Source organism: Limulus polyphemus, unplaced genomic scaffold (genome assembly GCF_000517525.1).
Source record: "Limulus polyphemus unplaced genomic scaffold, Limulus_polyphemus-2.1.2 Scaffold6945, whole genome shotgun sequence".
Lineage (NCBI taxonomy): Eukaryota > Metazoa > Arthropoda > Merostomata > Xiphosura > Limulidae > Limulus > Limulus polyphemus.
Genome location: NW_013672555.1, coordinates 2,606 through 13,924, shown reverse-complemented (window position 1 = coordinate 13,924; position 11,319 = coordinate 2,606). Strand labels below are relative to the sequence as shown.

General features: G+C 30.6%; 2 protein-coding genes across 3 annotated transcripts in view; one reads left to right on the top strand and one right to left on the bottom strand.

The window, feature by feature from the left end:
* The window catches only part of LOC106474203 (actin-related protein 2/3 complex subunit 4), a 10,847-nt gene extending 8,719 nt beyond the window's left edge, over positions 1–2,128 (bottom strand). The window contains exon 1 of one of the 2 annotated variants that reach the window (XM_013934893.2): positions 2,042–2,128. In XM_013934893.2, coding sequence (XP_013790347.1) covers positions 2,042–2,044 — 3 coding nt within the window. In that variant the 5' untranslated portion in view covers positions 2,045–2,128. Of the gene's footprint in view, positions 1–515; positions 1,379–2,041 lie in introns of those variants that run through there. The other variant, XM_022402557.1, reaches the window with a different exon arrangement.
* Positions 2,129–2,151: 23 nt separating this feature from the next.
* Positions 2,152–11,098, top strand: LOC106474202 (ubiquitin carboxyl-terminal hydrolase 15-like). The gene is made up of 5 exons (XM_013934890.2): positions 2,152–2,588; positions 3,775–3,902; positions 7,429–7,595; positions 9,543–9,633; positions 11,049–11,098. Exons 1-5 carry the CDS (start codon positions 2,494–2,496, stop codon positions 11,096–11,098), a joined length of 531 nt encoding a protein of 176 aa, XP_013790344.1. The 5' UTR covers positions 2,152–2,493.
* Positions 11,099–11,319: the final 221 nt, after the last annotated feature.

Sequence of the window (11,319 nt, the reverse complement as noted above, 5' to 3'; positions counted from 1 at the left end):
GAAACACTGTAGACTGTAATAGTAATTTGAACACCCTACCTAGATGAAACACTGTAGACTGTAATAGTAATTTGAACACCATACCTAAATGAAACACTGTAGACTGTAATAGTAATTTGAACACCCTACCTAGATGAAACACTGTAGACTGTAATAGTAATTTGAACACCCTACCTAGATGAAACACTGTAGACTGTAATAGTAATTTGAACACCCTACCTAGATGAAACACTGTAGTCTGTAATAGTGATTTGAACACCCATTTTGGAAACTTATACCCAAACATGATGTGAAGTAGAATTATTTTTCTTTGACATTTTTTAATTTTATTACTATCTAATAAAGTTTCATACACAAACAGTTTATTCTTTAGTTAGGCAGATTTAAGAATATGAAAGGCTATATATGGATAGGATGATGTTATTTTGATATAACATTTTTGTTTGTTAAACCAAGCTTTGCTACAATTTCTTGTGCTTTTGATAAGCAGTTGATTATGTATTCTCAATAACTACCTTCAATAAAGCTCAAGGAGAAGTAAGTCAATGGGCTTCTCCCAATTAGTTTTTCCCTTTTCAAGTCTTTCCTTGAAGTTGAATATAGCTACATCTGGAACCTTTTCTGTTTCAATTGTCCAAGGCATATTCTAGGTATAGATTTACCCTAGAAACTCAACACTGGCTTCCAATTAGTCACACTACTGTACTTAGCCTATCAAACTGAGTTTGTGATTCCTACCTTGAGTTGAAACTTTTATGTGACCTACCCTCTATTCTTCTTCATATGTCTGCACCTCTTCCACATTATTTTGTTCCAGTGTTGCCAGTTTTTTTCTTATGTTAGTATACTTCCATGTGTGCACCGTTTGTTGTTCGAAGAATGTCTAGGCAATACTTTATCTCCCTCTACGTGTTGTTCATCATCTCGGGAATCGTGTTCCTTATTGTATTAATTATTCTGTGGCAGAGATCCACGATATTACATACAGGTGTTGAATATACCTTATCTTTCACAAACCCCCACAAGAAAAAATCCAACAGGGGGGATGTGTGGACCATCTTGTTGGTCCATCTCTACCAATCCATCTGTGTGGAATGTGTTATTTAGAAACTCCCGGATATCAAGAGCAACAAAGAGTGCACATGTGAAAGTATACTAAGACAAGAAAAAAACCTTCATGAGACTTTCGTCAAGTTGATTAAAACTGGAGTGTTCTAGCTATAATATTTTGGAAGTTATTAACTTTTAAAATAGGTCAGATAACTTATCATCACCCTGTATTACATTTTCACCATCTGGTCACCTCATGGTCAAAGAAGCTGCTCCGAACTTAACTTTAATTAGATATTTCATTATTTTGTACTGTACTGAGATATCACACCCAACTATAAATTAACTATTTTCTCTGATAAAATTTTTCAAACTAAATAACTCTTATTCCATTTATTATCATCCATGTGATTTAACTGACACTATTAATACAATCTGCAAGATTGTTTATTGATAAATTTCAATAGATGTTTTACATCTTGAAGTTGAAGTATACATGCATGTCCAAAGAACTAATAAGATCTGAACTGAAGTTGCAAACTGTGTATTACTATTATTATTAGGACTAATCAAGTTTCACTTCCAGAATTTCAAAGGAAAGCTTTATAAGTATATTCATAGAAATTAGCATGCATTGCAGTAACGAGGTGCTAAACTCTGGATTCCTTTTTCTAACAATAAGTTAATAATGTTACGCATGTCTTGCACTTAACCGTGTGAAGTTAACTGTTCATTGGTTTAACATTTATTATTTACAACGAATTTCAAACATACTATTACTAGTATTGCTTATTACAATGTTAATACGAATAGAATTAGAAGCTTCTTAGCTAAGACTTTTGTAGATTAAGAACGCTAATTTACTAATCCTACTAATATTACTGAGAACATTAAAAATTGTTAGTAAAATATTTCATTTATATATTATCTTAAATATAATTTATGCCTGAAAAATAAATACAAAAATAGTTTATATTTTCACCACACCCACCATCCTCGCACTCCTTCGAAATTAATATTAACTTCCGATCAAAGCTGCTATGAATACACGCAAGCGTCAAACTGCCATCTGGTGACTAATGAAAGTTTTGCAATTGAATTCTTGTGAGTGCCATGGAAGTATTCGCGTGTAGGTTTTAAACCTTGTTTTTTGTATCGTAATTTGAAGAAAAATTTTCTGTCACAATTAATAATATATATTTACTGATAAGTAATTTAATTTTAACCATTCTATCTTCAAAATCTGTTGTGCAGAAAGTTGAAATATATATTAAAATTTAAAATTAAATCCGTGAACTGACTCAAAATAAGTATTAAGTAGGCTAAAAGTGGTAGCGTCTTTGGCACCATCGTATATAAAAAACTATTAACGACTCGTCCGGAAAAGGTGGTAACTCAATTTCTGAGAGGTCTATTTCTTACTCCTCTTATGCGACAAACGTAATGGCAGAGAACGGTTTAAACACCCAAGATTTGGAAGCACAGAAGAATGAGATTTCAGAATACATAAAAAAGCCTCTGAAAAAAGGAGATATATGGCAAGTATATTTTGATTTTGCAAAACTTCGAAATTATATGTACTCTTTTTTTAAAAAATTTTTAGGCGTACACTACAGTGATACACATGATACAGAGTTAAGCTGACTATTCTACTTCAATAATATTTCTAGCAAATATTGTACCCTAATCTAATGTTTTTTTACACAATGCAATTTCATGTTGTTAGACAGAAGTAGAAAATAATTTAGTTTTAACAGTGATTTAGTTAATAAATGTGGTTATTTTGTGCTTGACACTTGCCATAGTCAGCTTAAACTTAAAGGTATACACTTTTTTACTCATCTATTTTTGGTGACATATCTGCTGAATCATCAGTAAAAGGACATTAATACAAGTACTAGTAGTACTAATGATGTTAAAATCGCTGCATGCTGGGGCCTGTATTATATAACTATAATAACTTAGGCCATAATAACCTTAATGAATATGCACAATAGAAAAAAAAGTAAAAAGAGAACACAGTTTCAGATAAAGATATTTTCTTTTGGTTTATTATTTTGAATTTATTGTTTTCTTAATTTTAGAAGATAAGCTCAATTTTGGATATGTTGAGTAAAATTCCAACTTTAAAGTTGAAAGTTTTGTCATTTTCATATAAATACTAAAATTAGACCTGTTATACGAATAATATATATTCAGTAAGTTACCTCTTTACTATGAATAATACTGTCTGAATATTGGTAATCCAAAGCAGGAACACTTAAAGCTAAAAATAGAATTTTCCCAATGATACTTGTTAAGGAGATATTACACTATTGAATTTGAAAGTAAGGACTTTTGAATGCTCTGATAGTGTGTACTAATTTCTGTAAAACTACAAATTTAGACCTTAAAGCTATGGTCAAAAGCATACAGATGTGATTAAACAATTAAGAACTTATTCAGTGAACCCAATTCTTCATTTCTTGACACTTACCAATGTAATGGGCACTAACCCCCAAATGCTTAAAATTGGAAGGGACCATTTCAAAAGATATCTCACAATGCATCAAATGAACAATAAATCTTTCAGCTTTGAGCCTGTGGTTATAATTTGAGAGATATCACTAATATCTTATGTATATGATATTATGAGATGAAGTACAGGATTCTTTAAGAACCATTTCAATTCTAGGAAGTTAGTTGTATTTGAAACATCAGTAGTGAGAATTTCTGTGTTTAAAGGTATCTTGTAGATAGCCGATGGTTCAAACAGTGGAAGAAATATGTTGGTTATGATGACTGGGACACTTGTAATGCAGACAAAGAGAACACCCATCCGGGTCCCATCGATAACTCTGCTCTTTATAAAGGTATACCTTATATGCTGTATTCTGTATACACATCATTAAATTTCTTGAACATAAACATATTTTTATTTATTGATTGGTATAATTTTTGAAAAATTAAGTAAAATGTAGTATTGATAAACTAAGAAAAATGTTTCTTAAATTTTGTTCCTTATTTTACTAAATCATGTATTATTGTTCTGTTAAAGCTCAGAATTTTATGTGTTTGCTACTAATTGTAAGTAATTCCTGAAAAAATGATATCAAAAATTGAATTATAAGATATATCAGTTTTAAATACATTTATGTGCAAGTATATAATATTCATAAAACTTAAATTTAGGAATACAGTATAATTAATTAACTGGCAGTTAATGATGATAGAAAATATTTCTTTTACACTACATCTATACAGAGTTTATTCTTTTATATAACATGGCTCTTTTTGTTTTTTCTGTGTCATATCTTTAAGTAGCTGACTCCTCTGTTGCAACTTGGCTGATTTTTATACATATAAAATGTTTTTATGAGATATTACTACTATTTGTTTACAACCACATTTACAGGTGTTACTGTTAGGGAGATGTGAAGTTTACACCTCATTAAACATTAGTTTATATATCTAGATATTTTGTACATGGAAATTAATATATATTTTTTTCATTTATGAGTTCTATAAGACAAAATTCTATCACTTTTTTTTTCTATGTTTAGAAATGTTAAATGCTTTTCATACAAAATGATTAAGTTTTTTTATTACATATATTATTTATTTTATAAATTCCTTTTCCAAAATACATAATCTTTACTTTTATTCTTAATTTTGTTTAATGCAAACTGGAGTTTATTATGAGACATTTTTTATAAATGTAAATGAAATAACACATATCAACAGCACATATCATTTTCTTGAACACCTCCTTAATGATAATTATATTCTGTTTACGATGGATGTTGTTCAATTATATCTTAGTATCCCAATTAAAGAAGAGATAGATTGTGTTATGACTATGATAAGAGAAAACAAAGATGACAACTTTTAAATATTTCAACTGATTGGTTAGAAAGAGCTCTGAGGTTTGTGTTAAGTAATGGGTATGTAAGGTTTGATGGGAAATTTTATAAACAAATCAGAGGAATAGTTATGGGTAATAGCGTAGCAGTAGTCTCAGCTGTAATATTTATACTTGAACTGAAAGCACTTTATTCTTGGAAAATAGGAGGGAATATTGGTCCATATATGATGTAAATCGAGTGTGGAACACTAATTTAGAACCTCTTATCAGTTTCCACGAGTTCTTGAATACCGTTCACCCATTCATATAATTTTCACTTTCTTATACCATACCAGATAGAAATTTACCATTTCTAGATTCTACAATTCATGTCAGGAATGGTGAAATCACTACTGGTGTTTTCAACAAGCCATCTACTAAAGCTCTTTGTTTACATTTTCACTCACATGCTGTAAAAAGAGGTGTCGTTATTGGCTACCTGTATAGGATTGATTTAGTAACAAAGACATGTGGGAGAAGGCTAGGGAAAACCTGATGATTCTTTTAAGAAAAAATGCCTGTCCATGGAAATTTATACAAAACATAAGAAATTTTGATAGGCAAAAATAAAATAAACATGTTCTCTTGAACTGTATAAATAAAGAAAGCACATTTAAAGTTCAGGTTGCTTGGGTGATTCCATATATAAGTGATAATATCACAACAAAATTGAAGAGAATAATTAACAGTTTGGACTTACCTTTTAAAATAGTACAAAAACCAGGCATCTCTCTTAATAACAAGTTCAACATGCAAGAAAGAAACAGGATGTATGAAAAATAACTGTAAAGCTTCTAAATATGGACTACATGATAGATGCCATAGTAAAAACATTGTTTATGATGTAACTTGTGGCAGATGCTCTGATACGTATATAGGAGAAACTTGCCAACCCGTACATAATCGAATATCTGCGTGATATCCATAACCTTAGTATTAACAATGCTATTGCAGAACATTATGGAAAAGAACGTGGAATACCACAAGCAGCTAACATCTTATTGGATATCTAAATGCCATAGTTTTCTGGACTGAAAGATTAAAGAATCAATTTTATCAAGAAAAAGAAACCTAAAATGAACAAATATAAAGGTTGGCCTTTAGTGTAGAAATGTTAATAGCATTCTAAAGATTTTAATATCTTGAACTTTGACAAAGTCTTTATACACACTCATAATGGTTGAAAAACATTATTTTGTGTATTTATTGATATAATAAGGTGAAATAGTATTTGCAGACACAAATATGAAGAGATATTTTATATGCATAATTTATCTTATTCTAAATCCACTATTTTAAGAGTTTATCTGTTGGTTTACACATTATTTATTTAGCATTGTTGGCTTGGTTTGTTTCAACAATTTAAATTCAAGAATTTTTCTTATTGTTTGAATATGATCTGAACTTTCTAAATGCGTATTGATGTTCGATTTACTGGCAACAGTGTTCCAATTTAGATTCAACTTGATTAATGAACTTTTAGGATACTGACGAAACTATAATAGCAAAATATTGATCTGATAAAGTCACATTCTGGAGATATAGGTCGTTATGTTATTTATGTTTATAAAACTTTACCTTGATTAAAACCTGTACACTTCATGAGTTAATTTAAGCATTCTGTCTGATACAGGAAAAGAGGAAGAAAACAAATGATAAAAACAGCAAAGTTTTTTTACCCTTCTTTAAGAGAAATAAGCTGTGAATTTTTAACACAGTGGTTCTCAAACATCTTGGTACACCACAGTGGGATTTACGCCCTGTTGCCTCTTCCTTTCTTTAATTCTGCAATCTTTTGAAGTATCACCTGAAGGGAGCTAACAGATCACAGATTGAGAACTGCTACACAGATATAATACATTATAATATGGTGCATTATTTTAAAATTAATTAAAAACTGAGACTACTTGAGGTAGGAATCGAACCACAGCTGTCAGAGGAAGCATTTTAACCACTACACCTTTCTTTCATATCAGGTTTTTCCACCTACTTAGCCCTTCAGTCATCAGTTGTAACCTAATATCATAACATATTCATAGACATATTATATGTTTTGCTTCTTCAACAAGGAGGAGAGGAAGAAGAATGATAAATTTATTATTTTTTGACTGTTTATTTCTCTTAATCAAACACGAAGCTGTTGTTTTTAATGTGGTGTCAGAGTGTTTAAATCTGCTCAGAAACATAAAAATAGTGGCATTCCAGCATTTGGAACATCCCAGATTTGGCCCAAAGTTTGGACTTGTATATGAATTGTTACTCCAGCTTCTAATTTGGCTGGTGTCACTATTGTGTCTCTAGATACCATACTTTTCATGTAACTAAATATGAATTTTTAGTCTCTCCCAACACAATAAATCTGACAAAAAATTTAATTCACCTTATGTTTCGTAGTGGAATGGTATACATTTTGTTCATGTCTCTACTTATATAAATACATGAATGAAATCTTTATGTATTTATTAGCATCTTTTGTTGTCCTCTGTATTATGTAGAAGTTGGAAGTGGAGAGTTGAATGAATACCTGGTAGAAGAAATAGGTTATGTACTACTGCCTCAAGAATGTTGGGATCGGTTAGTGTCATGGTACACACTGTTACCTTCCCAGGATCCTATTGCTCGAAATGTAGTAGAGTATGGAATGTTTTCGAAACAATGTAAGGTAAGGCAACATTAAAAGATAAAGAAACAATGTAAGGTAAGGCAACATTAAAAGATAAAATTACAAAAACAAAGTAAATGCTTTCTAAAGTCACAGCTAATGTCTAGATTAAGAATTTTGGAGCTAATGTCATGCATTATATCATCATATGCTGCTAAACATATAATTTGTTTCTTTAACATGGATATCATCTCTCAAGTGTATTTCTTTATCTTTTAATGTTGCCTTACCTTACATTGTCAATGACAAAACAAAGCCAGTGAAAGGCCTATCATTACACAGTAAAGGAAATATTCAGTTTCGTATTTTAGAAACATAATTGTCAAAAAACGTTTCTGTATGTAAATATTATAACTTGCTTTCTGTTGTCATTGTTTAGGTAGTGATGCCATTGTATGTATCTAAAATGCTTATTGTTAAAATTTAGCTTTTTTCATATAGCTAATTTCTAATCTATTATGCAAAATGTTTAAATTTTTGTACTTGGAATTACTTCCCTTGCTGTTTCAGTGAGCATATATTTAAATGTTGTGTATTGGATTTGTGTCATAGAATGAAGTGTATATTAGTTATTATATAGTTAGGCTAACTAATTTTTAAATTTTCACTTTGTGTTTACTTGCAACAAACTCGGTTCATTGTTTTCGTTCTGGTGCTGTGTTCCTTTTTATCATTTATTGTTTGTCAGATTTGGATTCTAACTTAATCGCTTGCCTAAACTGTGAAGATGATTTATATTCAGGCCCATTTGAAGTAGTTTGATATATAATATATACGTATTAATTATATACATTGATTATTAGACTACTTCAACCAAGCTGGGACATTGATATGTATGTTTCTCCATTAAGACTGATAATGTGAGTCATTACCATCAAACTGTAAAGTTGGAAAGCATCCAAGCTTCATTTGATTCTTTAGTTCATTGTTTTGTTATGCCTACTACTAATAATGCTGGTTTCAGGTGCAGTATATAAAGCATCCAGTACTTCATGAGTGTGGATCAGGTTTCTACAGCAATGTTGATGTTCTGTAGTTTCATCTAATACTACTGTTTCACTTATTTACTTAGTCTACTAATGCCCTGATGCTTTCTTTCTCTCACTCTTTTTGTAAATGGGAAACTTCTTTGTGACATCCAATATGTTCTAGTTTTATGTTTGGCTTCTAGAGTTGTTTTCATTTTGACTTTTTATTCTACTGTTTGGACTTATCTGTCAGAATGGGTTGTTTTCATTCTACTGTTTGGGCTTATCTGTCAGCATAACCATTCGTTTTAGAGGAACAAATATAAAATTCAAAGCTACCAGAAAACTTGTACATCATTGAGCACAATGAGAATAAAGCCTTCTTCTAAACAAGTAGTGGAAGTGATATTAAAAAATCTATTTTTCCAACATGGTGTCAGATATCAACATTTTTGTATAATGATTATCAGAACAAAACTAAAATAGTGTTGAAGTTATATGAATCATACTCTTATTTATTAGTTTTCTAATAAACTAAGAGTACCAAGCTCGAAACAAATGTGCAACATGTTGCTAAGAGTACCAAGCTCGAAACAAATGTGCAACATGTTGCTAAGAGTACCAAGCTCGAAACAAATGTGCAACACGTTGCTAAGAGTACCAAGCTCGAAACAAATGTGCAACGTGTTGCTAAGAGTATCAAGCTCGAAACAAATGTGCAACATGTTGCTAAGAGTACCAAGCTCGAAACAAATGTGCAACATGTTGCTAAGAGTACCAAGCTCGAAACAAATGTGCAACATGTTGCTAAGAGTACCAAGCTCGAAACAAATGTGCAACATGAATATTAAATAATTTATTACTTTGAGGAAATTAAAACCATTGATCTAATTTAGGCTAAAATTTTATAATAATATATAGCTGACCTACTCTATATGACATTTTACTGCTTCTTGCTTAAGAATGTTTCACTTTACAGGTAGAAGTTTACTTAATGGAGGTCAAGCTGTGTCAGAATAATGACCTGGAACACTGTATAAATCATAAGTTCAGTAGGAGCAACACTATAGGTAAGTAAAGTTTCTGTCATGTAATGTTTCAACTGTATGATTGTAGTAAAGTATTATATAAGTTATTAAAGACACAAATGACAAACCCTATAACCCAACTGCTTTTGAATTTAATAATAAATTCCAATCAGATTAAGATACTTACTTAGAGTGAAACTAAAATTCAACCTGAGTTTGGTAATGAATATAATTAACTAAGTATACTTTCCTTAATCGATTATTTACAAAGATAAGAATGCATTATTTCATCAGTTGGATACTTTTTTATTAATGTCTTGCATGGTTTGGTCAGCTCAGGAGATTTAGGTTAGACTGGCCAACTCGGGAGATTTGGGTTAGACTGGCCAGCTCAGGAGATTTAGGTTAGACTGGCCAACTCAGGAGATTTGGGTTAGACTGGCCAGCTCAGGAGATTTAGGTTAGACTGGCCAACTCGGGAGATTTAGGTTAGACTGGCCAGCTCAGGAGATTTAGGTTAGACTGGCCAACTCGGGAGATTTAGGTTAGACTGGCCAGCTCAGGAGATTTAGGTTAGACTGGCCAACTCGGGAAATTTTTAGATTTGACAGTTTTCCAATGATGAAAAAAGGTGTACCTTTTAAAAGTGTTCAGTTGATAGGGATTCTTATTTTTACCTTTAGTTAATTTTTTAAACCTACGTGTTTTCCAAACAACATGAATTACATAAGTTATTTTCAGACTTGCTACCTTCATTTGTTAAATGTAAGAAAATGTAAACATTATATAATCTTTATAAAGGTTTATATGGTATAAAGTTTTTTTAATATGGGTTTTACAGTAAACACTGAGTTATTTGGACAATAGTTTTTGTGTCTAGTTTGAAAAGTAACTGTGGGATATGATCTTGAATGTATTCAGTATTTACACAGTATTTCAAGAAACAATTTCATTTCTTTATTGTCATGGTTTGTAAGTCTGTTCAGTGCTTTCTTAATGATTGTTTTTAGTATATTTAGAATATATCTATTGGTTTTTCTGTTTTATTTCTAGAGAACATGTAGTTATTGATTGTTTTTAGTATATTTAGAATATGGTTGTGTTTTTCTGTTTTGTTTCCACAAAACATGTAGTTAATGTTTTTTGGTTTTATTTCCACAGAACATGTAGTTAATGTTTTTGGGTTTTATTTCCACAGAACATGTAGTTAATGTTTTTGGGTTTTATTTCCATAGAACATGTAGTTAATGTTTTTCTGATTTATTTCCACAAAACATGTAGTTAATGTTTTTCTGATTTATTTCCACAGAACATGTAGTTAATGTTTTTGGGTTTTATTTCCACAGAACATGTAGTTAATGTTTTTTGGTTTTATTTCCACAGAACATGTAGTTAATGTTTTTTTGATTTATTTCCACAGAACATGTAGTTAATGTTTTTTTGATTTATTTCCACAGAACATGTAGATAATGTTTTTGGGTTTTATTTCCACAGAACATGTAGTTAATGTTTTTGGGTTTTATTTCCACAGAACATGTAGTTAATGTTTTTTGGTTTTATTTCCACAGAACATGTAGTTAATGTTTTTTGGTTTATTTCCATAGAACATGTAGTTAATGTTTTATTTCCACAGAACATGTAGTTAATATTTTTGGGTTTTATTTCCACAGAACATGTAGTTAATATTTTTGGGTTTTATTTCCACAGAACATGTAGTTAATGTTTTTT